The sequence below is a fragment of the Sphaeramia orbicularis genome, chromosome 17, assembly GCF_902148855.1.
Source record: "Sphaeramia orbicularis chromosome 17, fSphaOr1.1, whole genome shotgun sequence".
Lineage (NCBI taxonomy): Eukaryota > Metazoa > Chordata > Actinopteri > Kurtiformes > Apogonidae > Sphaeramia > Sphaeramia orbicularis.
The window spans coordinates 43,008,897-43,028,462 of record NC_043973.1 but is presented as its reverse complement, the minus strand read 5'-3'; the positions used below and the strand labels follow the sequence as shown (position 1 = coordinate 43,028,462).

Genomic DNA, 19,566 nt, shown 5'->3' with positions numbered 1-19,566 from the left:
CCTTAAAAAGAACTCAGACTCTCAGGAGACCTGATATTTTCTGGTAGTTTGTTCCAGATATACGGAGCATAGAAACTGAACACTGATTCTCCATGGTTAGTTCTGACTTTTGGACCACAGAGCAGACCTGCACCAGACCACCTGAGTGGTCTGGATGGTTCATACTGGACTAGAAGGTCTCTGAAGGTCTCTCTAGCAAGAGAATTTTAAAGTCTATTCTCTGAGAGACAGTGAGCCAGTGTAGAGACCTCAGAACTGGACTGATGTGGTCCACTCTCTTGGTCTTAGTGAGGACTCGAGCAGCAGCATTCTGGATCAGCTGCAGATCTCTGATTGACTTTTTAGGCAGACCAGAGAAGATACTGTTACAGTAGTCAACTCCACTAAAGATAAATGCATGGACAAGTTTAAACAAACATATCAACGATACCAGAAAGGTGTTGAACTGGGGAGATGCGGAGATCCGTGAGCTGTAGTTACTTAGGGCGGAGGACTCTATCAATGCTAACATTTGTGGAACGGTGAAAGACGGGCCAACTCTGGAGAGGTTAGCACGACACACAAGTTATACATCATACTATACACTGCGTCACCACCCCTTCATTCCGGAATGCAGGTTCGTTTTGTAGAAGTCCAGCCTGTCTCACCTCTGTTACCTCTTCGTCTTGGCTGTGGAAATTAGTCAATGGTGGCAAAAAGGTGGGATCACCATCTCACCTTTTTTCCATTTTTATTTTACCTTTATTTAACCAGGAAGTCCCATTGAGATAAAGAATCTCTTTTGTAAGGGAGACCTGGCCAAAGTTGCAGCCATACGAAGTCCAAACAACATAAAACACATACATGATACCAGTGGTGGTTGCTCGTCTTTCAGACAGAGGAAGCTCATTGTCAGCTTACATCAAAAAACAAAAAAAAAAAAAAAAAGAAGTCAAGTTATTTAAACATACATTCGGCCCTCCGTTCCTTTTTAAGAAAATGCTCAGTGACCTTATCGTACCAAGTAGGCGTCTTTTCCAGGGACTGGACCAGTGTCCTCTCTGCTTAGATTGCCTTGGCCCATTGTGTTGTGGGTGTCAGACTTCAGCCTTTTTAAACTAGAGATGCTCCTTTCACTCCGACCTAGCCGACAGTTTGATTGATTTAACTATCTACAAAACGATATTAAACTCGAACAAGAAATTATTAAATTACGTAACTAAAACAAGAAAACGCTGAAATTATGTTAAATTGAAACAAGGAAGTCCAATGAGTGTGTTTTATTTACAGTGCAAGAAATGAACGAGTAATTTCGTAGTGGTTTCTCTCTTGATTTCACAGCAGAATGTGCGACGGTATTAAACTGAACTGTGTCAGCGAAGGAGTAGATCTGAAAATAGCTGTCAATCAAACAGGATTCAGCCTTTGACTGATCCTCCAATCAGCACGTGGGATTCTGGCGTCCAGCCCGGCCGAGCTCCGCCCACAGCTCCATTCACCCCCAGAGATGCCCGGTGTCCGGGGGCGGGACAACATTGTGGCATTTATCCAATTACCGTCCAGTTTTGAGGCAATGAAAAAAACTGTTCCACTCAGTCCCATTGAAGTGCATTGACGCCCGCAGTCTACGGACAAATGCACTGAGCAGAGATGTATGAGAAAACAGCGCAACGGGAATGTATGAGAAGTGAACAACATCGCGTCCGTTGATTTGTGATAAACTTGATTCTGAACAAACTCATCTGTGAGATGAACGTGTTCTAACACATTTGGAGTCAATAAAATGTCAACACAACCGAACATATTTAACCATTTAATTTTCGTAATTTTAGGGGAAGCCGGGCTTCTCTTGCAGTCTATGAGAAATCGCCACTGCATGATACACAATGAAGAAAAACACAATAAAACACAATAACTTTCTTTCCAGGATCTCTGTGTAAAAGTGGCTAAAGTAAAGTAAGTTTTATGCTTTTTAAAATAACCTCATGTGTTTTCTGTTCTTGCAGTTCTGTCTGCTGGAAACACTGGTGACAGCCATCGTTGACGAGATTGGAACAGACTGGATCATCAGACACAAGACCATAGTCACTCTGGCAGTGGCCATAGTTGGATTCCTACTAGGAGTGCCTCTAACAACACAGGTAAGGCCCCCAGAAATAAACACGAATACACAATTAGTTTTATTCCATGGAAGTAGAGTTTCAATGCATTTGCTGCTTCCGTGTGCAGGCAGGAATCTACTGGTTGCTACTGATGGACAACTACGCTGCTAGTTTCTCCCTGGTCATCATCTCCTGCATCATGTGCATCTGCATCATGTATATTTATGGTAAGGTCAACAACACATCCGATAAATACTGATGTAGACGTACGAAAAGAAGAACATTGGAATCAAAATCCTTTTTTTTTTTTTTTTTCATCGCAGGCCACAGGAACTACTTTAAAGACGTTGAGATGATGTTGGGCTTCCCTCCTCCCCTTTTCTTCAAAGTGTGCTGGAGATTCATCTCCCCCGTCATCATTTCTGTAAGAAAAAACACTTATATTCCACAATGCATGCAGGCGTTCATAATCCCTTCTTCTTAGACGGAAGATTTCATTTTAGATTTTAGCACAGTACGTGTACGTCATTACATATTTAGATTGTTTGGCTAAAGGTTCAGTATGTAACTGTGCAAAAGTCAAGGCAGAGTTGGAAGTCATGTATGTGCAAAAAACAAGCATATCTCAAATCTTAACCTTTAACCCTTTATAGGGCGCTCATTGAAATACTCTGAAATTCAAATTTTCAACCGTAGTGTGCTATTGGACATCGTCATCTACAACTGTCTCCCTCCTTTTGTCATAAAACATCTGAGCAGCACTTGCTAAAAAGTAAACATGCAATAAAACAACTGTTATATAAGGTCATAAACTGACAAAAATCACTCACATTCACTATTTACAGCTGGATGCTTCTACGAAACTGGGTTCATTTTGGTATCTGGTACTTTTCCAGCTTTTTACACCCGATAATAAGAGAGAAATTTAAACGTATTTCCCCCAGGATGTACCTAATAATGACCTTAGATAAATGCAAAAAAATTATACTCTTGCTCTGAGCCATCCTAAAATTAATGAATTTTTAATAAAAAACTGGGACAATGAAAACTACCTAGGTGTCAGTGCATTTGATCTCGAAAACATGGCTGTAAATGGTCTTATATGCCGCTATAAATAAAGACACTGTGTTAAATTTGTCGATCCTAGTGTTTTTTCTAATCCAGACATGCGGGTTTTTCATGAATCTCAGTCTCATTCCAGGTTTTGTGTAACCCATCGTGTCCACTTGTGTTACATGCAGAACCTGCCCAGTTAAACGCAAATAAATCGCAAGTGATTTTTCAACAGCGGTAATTTTCTTGCATAATTAGTTCTATTCCCAAAATGTACCTGTGAGAGAGCAAAGAGGTATTCAAAAAAAATAGTGGCGCGTAATTTTCATGTCCTTTTGACCGTGTTACATGCAGATTTTTGTATTAAATATAATGTAAAATAATATAAAAATGGGTTTCATCTGAAAAATAGTTTCTCTTTTATCTCAGCAAGTATTTATTTTTAAAATAGACCCAAAGTGCTTCCAAACTTGCTTCATAATATTAGTCTACATCTGGTTTGAATTTTGAGCCCCCATTTCCTGTTTTTAGGAACCAGTTTCATAGAAGCACGCAGCCTCAAAATCCGTATATAAAATGTCTTTGAATCACTTAAAATCCAACATGCTTCTTGAATTCACTTAATGTATCCAGAAATTATCAAAAATAGTCACTTACCCGATAAAGGGTTAAGCGTCTAGTTATGAAAATCTAGAAAGTTGAGTCCCTGATAAAAGCCAAGCATGATAAATCAGGTCAAACACATACGAAGTGAAGTCCAACAAACATCTGATGATTTATCCTACATGAGCTGTTGAGAAATCAATTACAAGCCTCATAAATGAACAGTAATGATGAGTGGTGCTGCAATAATTTATGTTCCCTTTGACTTTTATTTCAGTCGGAGGCTGCTTTAAAATAATCGACCGACATTGCATTTCAAATCATTTTCAAATTTAGTGACTTCTTAATGTGTTTCTGAGCAGGATGTCTTGTCGGGTCGTCTCCAACTAGTCAAAGTCATGTCAAAACAGTAAAGTTAAGTCACGTAAGGTCTTTTGGCGATGAAGTCAAGTAAGTCTTAGGTCTTACATCTGACCTCAGTGAAGTTATGTGTGTTAACTGCCCTCCATTTTTGAGAAATAAATGAATATGCTCATTCCAACCTGCCTCTTTTCTTCAGATACTACGATAAAATATAGCAAATACTGCATGTGCGCTGACCAAATAATCAGAACGAAATGGCTCCTACAGACTAAAGACTATTTTTTTTTTTTTTTTAGGGTTAGGGTTTTTTTGTTTTTTTTTTTCATTTACAAAACATTGTATACACATAGACCAGAACATGGCATGGAGAAAAAAACACAACATAACATAATGCTCGAGGTGAGGCAGGAAGAATCAAATACAACTACACAAATAGGCAAGCAAATTAACCATTTCATGAGTGAATTATTAGAACCTTAATCAAGATTTTTTTTCCTGAGTGTTTTTATTCCTCTTTAGGCATGAAAAAAAAAAACAATGTGATTGAATTTTTTTTTTTTTTTTTTTAAATCAACCTGTTTTTCATGGAGTTACAAAAATGTCCACTCAGCTACACCATGAATTTTATTCTTGAAGCAAAGAAATGTATTTAAAATCCAATATCATAAAGTGATATGAAAACAGTGAAATGAAATTATGTTTAATGCAGCTAATCTGATGTTTTCTCACATTTTAACATATTCTAATATTAGTTATTACTCACTTCATGGAGATAATATGCAAAAAATAAATATTAACAATTGATTTCCACTCAAGAACCAATCAAGAACAGCAAAGTTACAATAATGGTATGAATTGCAGTTTATGAGATGATGCATAAGTGTCCACTGTGTTGCTTGATATGGAACTAAAACAACAAAACCCATGAATATACAAGATTAAAGCTGTAGAGTAACTGTCCACTGTAGTGACCACTATGCATGAAAGGGTTAAAAGAAAAATAAATAAATAAATAAATAAATAAATAAAAGTAAAGGAATAAACAAGAAGAGAGATAAATAAATAAATAAATAAATAAAATAAAAACAAATAAATTACAACTTAAATTTGTTACATAAGGCTTTAGTCTTCACAGCTTTAGGGTTAGTGCAAAAGTTGAGTGTGTCTTGATAAGATTTCAAATAAGACTTAAAGACTACAAAGCTGGGTTTTTGATTAGCAAATTTGCTTGTATGATTATGAAATTTAGCTAATACGGAAATGAGATTAAGAATAAACAATTTCCAACCAGGCAAATCAGTAATAAAGAAACCAAATAAAATATCTTCAATTTTGAAGTTAAAAGAAATATGCAGCTTTCTATTAAAAAAAAAAAAAAAAAAAAGATTGATATCACACCAAAATATTTGACAAAAGGCACATTCCCAAAACAAATGAGTTAATATTTCATCCAAATTATAACAAAATGAACAAAAAGGGTTGACATTAATCTTAGCTGAATTACTTGGATAACACCTATGTAACAGTTTTAAAGACACCTCTCTCACTTTATTTGAAATAAAAAACTTCCTTGGTAATAACCATACCTTTTCCCATTCCACATCAGAATATAAATTACTCCAAAAAAAGATGGAAGCTGGCTTACAAATTGAATCACTTCTCTAATGCATTTATTATTAGTTTTTTTTACTCAAGAATGGATCTAAATTTCTTATGTATAACTCTGATTGCGCAATTTGAGGGGTAATGGTTGTTGAAGGACTAATAGCAGAAGATATCAAAGTTTTTAAACCTGAAGGGATAGCATCAAACACAATTGCATGACTAAAGACTATATTTAGGATGTATATTTGCTCCCATGACAAAAAATAGCCCAAACAATATGAAACGTCTCATATGTCTTGAATAAAACCTAGTTATTAATGCCGTAAATCTAATTTTTGCAAGAACAAGAGATAAACACATTAAGTACAAATACAAATGGAAGTCACCTTGGTCTCTAGAAACTGTTTTTATTTTTCTTGAAACGTTTTTTTTTTTTTTTAATACTGTACCTATTTCCTAAATATGCTGGTTGTATCTAAATACAGAAATTTAGAATCATAGACTGTATGTGTAGTCAATATAACATTAAAGGGATTATATTTTGCTAAACCCACTTTTATTAGTCTTGGGTTCATTTATTTTTGTATTTGGACCCTAATAGTTCATGAAGTTTGACTTTGAACCCTGTTGAGCTGCATTATGTAATAAATTCCCATTATGTAATAAAAGTTCAAAATGTAATAAGAATGTCATGTCATCTTGTAATAAAGCTGCATTATGTAATAAACTGACGCATTTTGTAATAAACTACCTCAATGCATTATATAGTAAATTTTTTCACATTATGTAGTAAGTTATTACAATTTGAGAAATTTATCACAAAATGCACTTGACACATTTTTATTTTCATCTTTAAACTGTGTGGTTAAAGTTCTGATTACATTACCTGTAGCTCCTGTGACTAATTTCTTCTAAATTGCTCTGAAATTATATTAATTTGGATTGTTATTACATAATGAACCATGTTATTACATTTAAAAAAAAAATAAAAATGTGTCAAGTGCATTTTGTAATAAATTTCCCAAATTGTAATAACTTACTGCATAATGTGAAAAAATTTACTATATAATGCGTTGACGTAGTTTATTACAAAATACGTCAGTTTATTACATAATGCGGCTTTATTACAAGATGACGTGACATTCTTCTTACATTTTGAACTTTTATTACATAATGGGAATTTATTACATAATGCGGCTCAACAAACCCTCCAGGTGCTGCAAAGAAATCTTTATATTCCTTTTGGCAAAAATCGAGTGGATTTCTACAACCTGTTTTAATTCTTGATAAATTTGTTGCGTCTATAACTAGTTACATCATGACATTTGCACATATAAGGTCAAGACTTCCGACGAACATTTCTCCAAGTACGACATAATTGTTTGTCAGCAGCAGCGGTTGTAGAAAATATGTCCAAACTTGGAGCCGATTACCTAAAATGTTCATATGTTGGTTGAAGGGGACAGAGCAGCACAGCCAACAACCTGGAGGGGGCGGGGCCTGAAGAGGCTCATGTGCATTTAAAGGGCCAGTGCAAAAAAAAAACACCTTTCTGGTGTCATTAGTCAGAAATAGGGTTGAAGATGGACCTGTGGAGTTGAATTAATGAAGAATTCAGACCCAAGCAGAGCATTTACAGTTTATGTAGACCACAGGGAAATGTTTAAAAATGCATAATTCCATTAAAAAAAGCAAAATATCACTCCTTTAAAGGTAAAACAGTAAAGCTAATGGTGCCATTAGACTTTTGCACAGTTCTATATATATGACGAAATGTATATGTATTGAGCTGTTACATCTGTAGTTACAGCTTATAGACTAAGGCTACGTTCAGACTGCAGGCAAATGTGGCCCAAATCCGATTTTTTTGCCCATATATGACCTGTATCCGATCTGTTAAAGGCAGTTTTTTCAAGTCTTTTCAAATCCAACCCAGGCCTAAATCCGACACGTATCTGCCATTTTGCAATGCGACTTCAGTATGAATAGCTAGATCGCATTTATCCAACCTTTACGTCATTGAAATGCAACAAACATCAGAATTGTGCGTCTCAGGAGTATTACTTCCGTAAACACAGTGCGTGCCTGCATGGTCATGTATTATGTCAGGACCTCTTTTGGTCACTTAAGGGTCGCATTTCATTCATAATCAAAACTGATAGAAGTTGCATTTAATGTGTAACATGAACGAGCACACAAAAAGTCGGATTTCACCAAAAAATCCGAACTGTGCATTAAGACCTGCTATCTGAATGTAGCCTAATTCAGAGTTAGCTAGCATTTTAAGAGTGCATACAATCAATGTTAATACAAACATCTCATGCATATTGTTAGCCTGATAGCATAATTGCCTAAGTCTTATTTTTGGCCAAATGGTGATATTTGCGTAGCTTAACTCTTTTTAACACTGCTGGTTCATTTTATACAGATATCATAATTTGATAAGACTTAGGCGATTATGCTATGAGGCTAACAATACGAACATGTGCAAATGCAACATATTGAACATTTGAAGAACATTTTTGCACACTTAAAGCCTTTCTGGAGATGTAATTGTTGCAAGCCAAAAAAATGCACAGTATTCGGAGGAATCTGAACAACATTCAATGTAAACTTTTCTGCGTTGCTGTTACATTGTCAGGGACCTGACCTACATTTGAGCCGCTGTCAGTTCTAACTGTTGGCTTTAATTCGCTAATATAAACCTCTAAAAGTAAATCTCTCTGACTGGGAAATGGACACATGCGGCTGCTGTCAATGGTATTTCCCATGCAGGCGTATTAGTCCACTAAGCTGCTGGGCCAACCAAGACATCCATTGTTGTGGATTACCGGTCAGATTTCAGCCACTTTTGTTCTCTCTTTCATTTCACTACACAGATTAACAGCCTTCTTTCCACTCTGCTAGAACTGTGACTACGGGGTGCATTCGTGATTTATAATCCCAATTGTCTGCAGCACTTAAAATGGAAACAAATGACCGTTGTGCTGCTGTTTGTGCGTTCACCTGCACCGCACTAATTACATACAGGAAATGATGATTCTTACTGTCACAGAAGCAACAGCGGCGATTTCTCTGGACTAAGTATAAGTAGGATGGGGACACTTATTGATTTATCATTATAACCGTGTCTTGAGTTGTAATTATTTTAGGGGTTTATCACAGTCGTACTTTACAAGAGACACATATTGAACCTGAAACTGCTAGCCGATTATCCAAGTCATAAATCAGAAATTTTCACGCTTCAGTTAAATCTTATGTCTTTTTCGTAACTAAACTGTTTAATACCTGTTGATCCACTAATCCTATCAATACATGTAAATAATTGGTGTAAAATACAGTTTGTCATCTTTTCATGGTCATCACATATGACCCATTTGGCTGTTCAGAGGCTCCATAGTTACCATAGAAACACCGTCATCTTCTACAACATTGATTCACCACTAAAATCATGGAATTTGATCAATGACAGTGGATGGACACACTTGTTTTACATTCAGTTAAAAGTATATTTTACAGAGAAGGTCTTTTTTTCTTGAGTTTTGTTGGTTTCTGATATAATCACCCTTAATTTTAATCTGACCTTTAACCCTGTAAAACCTCAACCATTAAATCATTGACAGAAAATTCCAGTTCTTTGAAACTGGAGCCTTTATTGGTCCTGATGAAAAACCCAAACATTTTTTTTTGTTTTTCAAATATCAATTTCCATGTATGAGTTTCAATTTTGTATCATATTTGATACATCAGGTCTCAATGCTCAAATATTATTATTTTTGAACAAACGAAAACTTAGTATAACACAAACATGTCTAACAAATTGGTAATTCCTTTTCAAAATTGTCCAAGTTCTTCCTCCTTCCTCATTAATGACAGTCTTGTAGTGTCACTGGAAAGGCCTCTGGTGAATGAATTCCTCCCCCCTGGTGGATTATCTGTGTATTGCATGTATCTAATTGTATACATCAGGTTTTTCATGAAAAAAATATCACACTGACCATGTAGAGGGCTTCAAAATTATAGTATCAAATATGATACGTTTGGCGTTATAGGGTTAATGAACATTTACATGATCAGTAAATTAAATATAGGGGAAAAAAAGGATTTTTACTGAAAAAAAACCCAAAATACAGAGGACAATATTACAATAAATGGTGATAAATCACTTAAGAAAGGTTTAATACAGAGAAAAATTCATTTGGGAATGGCCACAAAAGCAGCACTGGGTCTTTATGGGTTAAATGACCAAGCCCTGTGTTTTTTTCCCTGCAGTTCATCTTGATCTTCACTGTGATCCAGTACAAACCCATCACCTACAATGATTACGTGTACCCCGGTTGGTCTCTGGCCATCGGCTTCGCTATGGCTCTGTCCTCGGTGATCTGCATACCCGTCTACGCCCTCTACAAGATCTCCAGGTCCCCAGGAGTCACCTTCAGAGAGGTACAGGCCAACACAAAACCCCTTTTCCTGTCAGAGGGTTGAATGTAGGCCTTCTTGATGACATCCTCTGGGAAGTTTCACTCAAGGAAAAATGTGACTAGTGCTATGAATAACATATTTATGGTCTGTTCTGAAGCTACCAGGATAAGGCTACATTTACACTAGAAAAAAATCTAAATCTTACACAGTGTATTTTTCTCATTTCTAGTCCAAGTATCTCATCACACTTAAAATAAGACATAATCACCTAAAGAGTAACTTTTCAGTGAGATCTTCTTCATGCTTCTTTCAAGAAATCTTACCAAGATAATTTTCACTTGTTCCATTGGCAGATTTTTTTGCTTGAATTAAAAAAAAATAAATCTTGAATTAAGCAAAAATGTCTTGACATGAGGAAAAATTTAAAAAAAATCTTGAATTAAGCAAAAATTTCTTGAGGTGAGAAAAAAAAATCTTGAACTAAGCAAAAAAAAAAATAAATCTTGAATTCAGCAAAAAAAAGAATCTGCCAATGGAGCAAGTGAAAATTATCTTGGTAAGATTTCTTGAAATAAGATTTTCAAGATCTATTGTCTAAAAATAAGTTCTTATATCTCACTGAAAAGTTACTCTTCAGGTGATTATGTCTTATTTTAAGTGTGATGAGATATTTGGACTAGAAATGAGAAAAATACACTTGGTAAGATTTGGATTTTTGCAGTGTTTTTTGTGTAACTTCCTGATATTTGTGCTATTATGTATGTTTTGCTTGTTCGCATATATGTTAAATTTCATTGCATGTTCGGAATAAATCACTAAATCAAAAAAAATAAAAAAATAAAAAAAAATAAAAAAAACTTCTGCTGCTGTCTTGGCCAGGACACTTGAAATAGAGATTTTTAGTCCCAGTGAGCTTTTTTCCTGGTTAAATAAAGGTTCTAATAATAATACAGTCTACTCTCGTTATACCGCCAACTTCCGTTCACGGCCAAATTGGCGGTATAGCGAAAATGGCGTTACAACGGGTTGCGTCCATAATGTGCATGTCTTTACTATATGATGTCTATGCTGCCTCCGTTAACCCGTTCTAATTGCGTTTCTAAATAAATCTTGATTCTGTTATGTTGTAAGGGATCATTTAAAGTGGGGAAACATTTTAAGCATTATTATACCGTGTCGGGAAATGACACCCCATCATCTTGAGGCTTTGGCTTAATCCCACGTCCTCTTCCCGACATCCTGACCTACTGAGTGTTCTGCGATAAATGAACGGCGGCCGTTCCGTAGACCTACTCGTAGCTTGTCGCGATCAGCGTCTGGCGCGTTTGTTTCAGTGCATTGTTAAAATTTATGTGTACTCGATGGCAATCACGCTGGCGGTATAACGGTCGGGAAATCAATGGTATAAGTGTTGTTTGTGCATGGAACTGGGCTGGCGGATGGCGATAGGCGGAAATGGCGGTAGCTAATGGAATAATGCATTGGGGATTTTTGTGCAATGGTTTTGGTCGGCGGTGAGCGAAAATGGCGGTATAACGGCGGGCGGTTTAACGAGAGTAGACTGTAATAATAATAATAATAATAATAATAATAATAATAATAATAATAATAATAATAATGGTAATATTCCCTGCACTCTGAATGATGTGTCTTTCTCTTTGTGTATCAGCGGTTGAAGTACGCCTGCCGATCACATCCAAAGTGGGGCCCTGCTCTGCAGGAGCACCGGACAGGCCGCTACGCACCCATGGCTTCCTCCGAAGACACAGTGGAGGCTCGTCCCCTCAAGGAGAAGGAGGAGCTAAAAGAGGAGCTAAAGGAGGAGGTGAAGGAGAAGGAAAAGGAGAAGGAAAGAAAGGATGAGATCAGCCTCACTATCCAGGGAAGCAACGGCTCCACCAACACACACAACAACCCCAACCCCAGCGCATAGACGGCCCCCGCTCTCTGTCAACACTACCGGGCTCGACCCCCCCGTGCCCAAACCCATCTCCTCCTTCTCTTCGTCCCCTTCTCCTCCATCCTCGCCCCACTTTCCCACAGTCCTCTGTGGGGGAGATCCCATTTGCTGGAGACCTTTACATATTGTAAGGGCTTATTATATCTATCCTAACCTCTTCTATCTATCTGTGTGTCGTCTCTAGTTACAAGAAGAAAAAAAAAATACGAAAGGAAGAAAAAATTGGGTCATCATCCAAAAGATTTGTGTGTATGTTAGTGTGCATGTGCGTACGGGTGGGTTGTTAATTTGTTTCACATAATTTAATAATGCAGTTTTGTTTTTTTTCCTTTCATTATTTTTTTGTAAAACTTGTATATGTCATCTTCATATGCAGTTAGAGTCAGAGGTACGGTAGATTGTGGAGCTGCATGAGTTTGTTTTGTGCATGCAGCAACATAGAGACACACACTGTTCTCCTTTATTCTGTTAGCTGGGTCTGTTTGGCTTTGGCGACTTTTAGTGGCATTACCAGTGGTTTGACAGCTGGGAAATGGATGTGCTGATGTGAGACACAGTGGTGCGCTAATATAGCAGAGGAGGGTTGGCTGTGCCTGTACTGGTCGTTTACTGTACAGTTGGATGACCCGAAAAGATAAAAAAATAGGCTTGATTTTTATTGCCGGAAAAAGGCGGATACACTTGTTCACACTCATACACTCAAACTATTGTACATTTTACAGCACACAGTGACCTCAACTGTAGTTTATCTCAGCTAAAATCTAAGCCTGTTGTTTTTTATGCTGCTTCTTCTTCAGAAAAAAATTATACAGAGCACATGTATTTAACTAACACCCGAGATGGCGACTGACAGGTCGGATTTTCCGTGGAAATTCTCTCCATTTAGAACTTCTTCGCTAAAGCTGCTTAGATTTTGAAAACTCAGCAGTAAAATATATCAGTGAACTTTAACTGTACTGTATCGTACACTGCAAAAAATCCAAATCTTACCAAGTGTATTTTTCTCATTTCTAGTCAAAATATCTCATCACACTTAAAATAAGACAATCACGTAAAGAGTAACTTTTCAGTGAGATATAAGAGCTTATTTTTAGACAATAGATCTGGAAAATCTTATTTCAAGAAATCTTACCAAGATAATTTTCACTTGTTCCATTGGCAGATTTTTTTGCTTGAACGGGGCAAAAAAATCTTGAATTAAGCAAAAAAAATCTTGAATTTAGAAAAAAAATCTTGAATTACGCAAAAAATATTTTGAATTAACCAAAAAAATTCTTGAATTATGTAAAAATATATTGAATTAAGCAAAAAAAAAATATCTTGAATTAAGCAAAAAGTATCTTGAATTTAGAAAAAAAATTCTTGAATTATGCAAAAATATTTTGAATTAAGCAAAAAAAATCTTGAATTAAGCAAAAATATCTTCAGTTAATCACAAAAAATCTCAAATTAAGCAAAAATATTTTTGAATTAAGCTAAAAACATCTTGAATTAAGACAAAAAATCTTGAATTAAGCAAAAAAAAAAAAAATCTTGAATTAAGCAAAAAAAAAAAAGCTAAATTCACTGGATCGACTTCAGCTTTGGTTACAGGATGCGTTCACTGTCGTATGGTTTATATCATAGAATGTTTATGCAGTGTCACAATATTGTCACAGCATTATTATTCATTTAATAAGATCTCACTGCAAAAATTAATCACTGCAGATTTTTTTTTGCCTAATTCGAGATTTTTTTTTTTTTTTTTTTTTTTTGCTTAATTCAAGAAAAAAAATCTGCCAGTAGAACAAGTGAAAATTATCTTGGTGAGATTTCATGAAATAAGATTTTCAAGATCTATTGTCTAAAAATAAGTTCTTATTTCTCACTGAAAAATCAAATTAAATTTTATTTTTAGAGCGCCGAATCACAACAAAAGTTCTCTCATGACACTTTACATATAGAGCTGGTTGCTCTATATAAATATTCATTAATTCATTCATTTGTTTTGAATTAAGCAAAAAAAAAAATCTTTAATTAAGTAAAAACAAATCTGCCTGTGGAGCAAGTGAAAATGATCTTGGTAAGATTTCTTGAAATAAAATTTTCCAGATCTTTTGTCTAAAAATAAGTTCTTATATCTCAGTGAAAAGTTACTCTTTAGGTGATTATGTCTTATTTTAATGAGAAATGAGAAAAATACACTTGATAAGATTTAGATTTTTTTGCAGTGTACTTTTTTGCTTTTGCATTCATACTGACACACGCAAAGAAAAAAATTTGTTTCCAGTCTTTTTGGCAGAAGCTGAAAACATCCCAGTGCCCATTTCTCAGGGTCCAACGTGAAGTTACACTTTGTGGTTGTTCGCCTGTGGAAACCTTGTCTTGACTAAGGTAGCCTGTTACAATTATAGGGACTGAAACCACCTAATGGTAACTTTGCCTCTCTGTTGAAGAAAAAAACAAAAAAAAAAAAACAAAAAAAAAACATCTATACTTACAGTACGAGCATGCACACACACAAAATAAGTGGATGCAAATCTGTTTATAGAAGTGCCATGTCTTCTTAAGTCTTCCGGCCATTCCTTTTCAGTGAAATGCATCGTGGGATGTGGTACATGACGAGAGACCCGGACTTGAGGGAGTGAAATGGTCATAGGTGTATCTTGTTGTAGTCTGTGTCTCCCATGTTTTGTAGCAATTTGCCCCATTAAGTCATGTTCCCAAAAACATGAAGGTATACATGTTTTTGGGAACATATATCTGTATATGTATATCTATACAGTATATCTCAGAGAGACTATTACTGTATGGTGCAGTCTCTTACAGTCAGTGGAACCTTTAATGTTTTTACAGACATTTATGTTGAGGATCTGAGCCAAGCTGTGACTAATGATGGCACGGGAAGCGTCGAGGCCGTCGGCCGGGGAGATGCAGCTTGATTTCAGAAAGAAAACAGAATGAATCTTTAATGAACTATGTAGTTTAATGTAGCTGTATAGTATCGTTGTCTGAATAGATTCTCCTTTTTACCTCTCATTATTGTAAAGTAACTTAGTAAATAATGAAATAAGACAGCATATGTTTATTTTGTAAGAAAAAAAAGAAAGAAAAAATGACAGATTCATGATTAACCCTGTTCACCATTCCTCATCTTGTGACTTAATTTGTTGTTTTGTAGGAGGGTGTAATAGCGTAGAGTGGGTGGGGCGTCCTTAGCATTGCAGGGTTGGGGTTTCCAGAAGCGCCAGCATTGAAGATAAGCGCTGCAAAAATCCAAATCTTACCAAGTGTATTTTTATGCATTTCTAGTCAAAATATCTCATCACGCTTAAAATAAGACATAAAGCAGTAGTTCCCAACCTTTTTTTTACTCGTGACCCCATTTTAACATCACAAATTTCTGGCGACCCCAGACATTTTTTTTTTTTTTTTGCTAAAATTAATTTCTTTTTGATCATGTAATAGTTTGTTATACTATGTTGCAAATAAACGTTAATTTCAGATGACATTTAGTCTATATAATGTGTATTATTTTGAACGGAGGCAGAAAAGTCAGGTGTAGATTACTGCACAAAGTGAGAGTTTTATTTTCCTTGGTCAGGATATGTACAGTCAGTCCAGCTTGGATTTACAAGGCTGACAATTAATACTGAAAAAAACAAGAACTCAAACTTTGAATTATGAAAGAGCTGCAGCTTCTGAAACCGACCGCAATGAACATTTGAAAGATAAATAGAACCACAGTGCTGCAGTTTCAGCTTCACAGTTTGTCTTTTATGGATTGGATTATCTCTGTTAACTCTTCATAGATTTTTTATTAGTAAGTTTTTATTTTTAATCAATTACTAGAAATTCCAGGTGACCCCATGTAGAGTCCTGACCCCAAAGTTGAACAACACTGACCTAAAGAGTAACTTTTCAGTGAGATATAAGAACTTAGTTTTAGACAATAGATCTTGAAAATCGTATTTCAAGAAATCTTAGCAAGATAATTTTCACTTGTTCCATTGGTAGATTTTTTTTTTTTTTTTGCTAAATTAAATTTTTGTTTTTCAAAAAAAAAAAAAAAGAAGAAGTCTTGAATTAAGCAAAAAAGATATTCAGATCAAGATATTTTTGCTTAATTCAAGATTTTTTTCTACATAATTAAAGATATTTTTTGCTTAATTCAAGATTTATTTATTTTTTGGCCCATTTCAAGATTTTTTTTTTTTACTTAATTCAACATATTTTTTTTGCTTAATTCAAGATATTTTTTTACTTAATTAATTTTTTTTTTTTTGCTTAATTCAATTAATTAATTAAATTAAGCAAAAAATAAAATTATCTTGAATTAAGTTAAAAAAAATTCAAATCAAGATATTTTTGCTTAATTCAAGATTTTTTTCTGCTTAATTCAAGATATTTTTTTTTGCTTAATTCATTTTTTTTTTTTTTGGCCCATTTCAAGATATTTTTTTTAGTTAATTCAACATATTTCTTTGCTTAATTCAAGATATTTCTTTACTTAGTTAATTTTTTTTTTTTTTTTGCTTAATTTAATTAACTAATTGAATTAAGCAAAAAAGGAAATTATCTTGAATTAAGCAAAAAAAAATTCAGATCAAGATATTTTTACTTAATTCAAGATTTTTTTCTGCTTAATTAAAGATATTTTTTTGCTTAATTCAAGATTTTTTTTTTTTTTTTGGCCCATCTCAAGATATATATATTTTTTTACTTAATTCAACATATTTTTTTTTGCTTAATTCAAGATGTTTTTGTGCTTAATTCAAGATTTTTTTATTTTTTATTTTTTTGCTTAATTAAAGATATTTTTGCTTAGTTCAAGATTTTTTTTTTATTTATTTAATTTTTTTTGAGTAATTCAAGCAAAAAAAAAAAAAAAAAAATCTGCCAATGGAACAAGTTAAAATTATCTCGGCAAGATTTCTTGAAATAAGATTTTCAAGATCTATTATCTAAAAATAAATTCTTATATCTCACTGAAAAGTTACTCTTTAGATGATTATGTCTTATTTTAAGTGTGATGACATATTTTGATTAGAAATAAGAAAAATACACTTGGTAAGATTTGGATTTTTTTCCAGTTAGACCACAGGACGGATGGATGTTCATACAGCAGGCAGGTTCAGACTCATGGAGGGTTGAAGACACAACAAACATATGAGAACAGTGTGGTTTGTTTCTCATCTAGAGGTTTTTTTTTTTTTTGGTCTGTTTTTGTATCTATGATGCTTTTTCGGGCGCCTGCTCAGGTGGTAGCCAGATGCTTTTAGCTTCACAGAGTGGGAGGATTTTTGGCTGCAGTGTCTCTTTTAACCGTAGTTCAAACATCATATTATCCTTTCAATCAAAACGGTTTGGCTGTGTCAGTAGGAGCGTGGAGCGTACAATGTTATATATTTTCTACAGCGTATTTATCAGTGGACCGAATGGCAACGATATATATACGTGATTACATGTCAGGCTTTTTGGAAAGTTTTCAAAGTGTCGAAGCACAACTGCAAAGTAAATCTGTGCATTTCTCTTCTCTGATTTCTTTGCTTTTTCAGTGTTTTCTGTGTTTCTAAAGGACAGCGTTTGACTTGACAGTGCAGTTACTCCACTAAACCACAAGATGGAGGAATGAGGACACTCAGGGCAGTTAAGGCACAATAGAGGTTTGATTATGAGCTAAAAGCAACAAACGCTGAGGGCTGAAACGGAAACGTACAAACAGACAAAAAAGGCTCATCTGGAAAGTAACGATGATGATGTTAAGCACAAAATCTCCAGTATAATGAAAATAGTCATGACAAGCACAAGCATTCTGAAACAAGCACACGTTTTTGTATTGGAGGCATGAGGACACTTTATTTTACGGGTCTCTAAATTTATCCTAATTCCCTGGACACAAAAATAAAACAGGTAAATCTATAAGTGTTTTTTTTTTTTTTTTTTTTTATATTATATCCAACTCCAGCCAGTCCTCAAGATATGAAATAATAGTTGAAATCCAATTAGCACTTATACGGCTGCTTTTAGCACAAATTAATTACAGCACTGTTGTCCTTCTAATTACTAATAATTCCTTCTAACTCCATTGTTCTTTCTAGGAAACTTTAAAAAACAAAATTGAGGAAATGCACATTAGGACATGTAAAATAAAGCATTGTTTAAGTTTGCATGTGAAGTACTGTATCTGGGATCCGTCATGTATAAACTTAGAAATCATAAATGTGTGCATGTACTAAATATTTACATGGATGGAAATTTGCTGAAGTCACACAGTAACTGTTAGTTTGGTCTGATCTGACGTCGTTGTCGTTGTTCTGGTTCAACTATTCAACTATTCAGACCGCACGTGATGTATTTTTAATACACTGGAAAAAATCCAAATTTTACCAAGTGTATTTTTCGCATTTCTAGTCAAAATATCTCATCATACTTTAAAATAAGACATAATAAAGAGTAACTTTTCAGCGAGATATAAGAACTTATTTTTAGACAACAGATCTTGAAAATCTTATTTCAAGAAATCCAAGATTATTTTCACTTGTTCCATTGGCGCATATGTTTGTTTGAGTTAAGCTACAAAAAACTTGAATTAAGCAAAAAAAATATCTGCCAACGGAACAAGTAAAACTTATAATAATAATAATAATAATAATAATAATAATAATAATAATAATAATAATAATAAATTTTATTTGTAATGCACTTTACATTTTTATCTAAAATCCTCAAAGTGCTACAGGCACGATTAAAAAGGAAGTCAGAAAATAAAAATAGAAAGCAAATAACAGCAAAAAAAACAAAAAACATTTCAAACAGGTGAAGCGTGCACAGACGTGGGGAGAATATGGATATGCTTTCCTGAATAAAAAGCTCTTCAGACCTTTTTTTAAATGTGTCCTCAGTCTGAGGAAAATTATTTTGTTAAGATTTCTTGCAATAACATTTTCAAGATCTAGTTTGTAAAACTAAGTTCTTATATCTCACTGAAAAGTTACTGTTTAGGTGATTATGTCTTATTTTAAGTGTGATAAGATATTTTGACTAGAAATGAGAAAAATACACTCGGTAAGATTTAGATTTTTGCAGTGATCCAGTTAGCACTTACACAGCTGCTTTTAGCACAAATTAATTACAGCACTGTTGTCCTTCTAATTACCAATAATTTATTCTAACTCCATTGCTCTCTCTAGGAAACTTTGAAAAGAAAAAAATGAGGAAAATATGAGAAAATGCACATTAGGACCTGTAAAATAAAGCATTGTTTAAATTTGCACGTGAAGTATTTGGGATTCTTCGTGTACAAACTTTTAAATCATAAATCAAATTTTATTTATGTAGCGCCAAATCATAGCAAAAGTGATCTCATGACACTTTACATATAGAGCTGGTTGCTCTGTATAAATATTCATTAATTCGTTCATTTATGTTTTGAGCAGAAGAAAAAAATTTAACTTTTTTTGTGTACAAGGAACTAATAACAGAGCGAATACATGAATA

At 34.4% G+C, this 19,566-nt stretch overlaps 1 protein-coding gene and 1 long non-coding RNA gene across 4 annotated transcripts in view; one reads left to right on the top strand and one right to left on the bottom strand.

Moving 5' to 3' along the window:
- Positions 1-14,706, top strand: part of slc6a9 (solute carrier family 6 member 9) — a 192,117-nt gene extending 177,411 nt beyond the window's left edge. For all 3 annotated transcript variants that reach the window (XM_030159836.1, XM_030159835.1, XM_030159837.1), the window contains 6 exons: positions 1,986-2,120; positions 2,209-2,308; positions 2,405-2,505; positions 9,978-10,148; positions 11,797-13,050; positions 14,298-14,706. In XM_030159836.1, the coding sequence (XP_030015696.1) occupies positions 1,986-2,120; positions 2,209-2,308; positions 2,405-2,505; positions 9,978-10,148; positions 11,797-12,060 (771 nt within the window). In that variant the 3' untranslated portion in view covers positions 12,061-13,050; positions 14,298-14,706. The remainder of the gene's footprint in view (positions 1-1,985; positions 2,121-2,208; positions 2,309-2,404; positions 2,506-9,977; positions 10,149-11,796; positions 13,051-14,297) is intronic.
- A 455-nt stretch (positions 14,707-15,161) lies between these two features.
- LOC115436869 (uncharacterized) lies at positions 15,162-18,490 on the bottom strand. Its single transcript, XR_003937879.1, has 2 exons — positions 17,166-18,490; positions 15,162-15,332 (listed from the first exon to the last, which is right to left on the bottom strand). It is a non-coding gene; the product is annotated as an uncharacterized LOC115436869 (long non-coding RNA).
- Between the last annotated feature and the right edge of the window lie 1,076 nt (positions 18,491-19,566).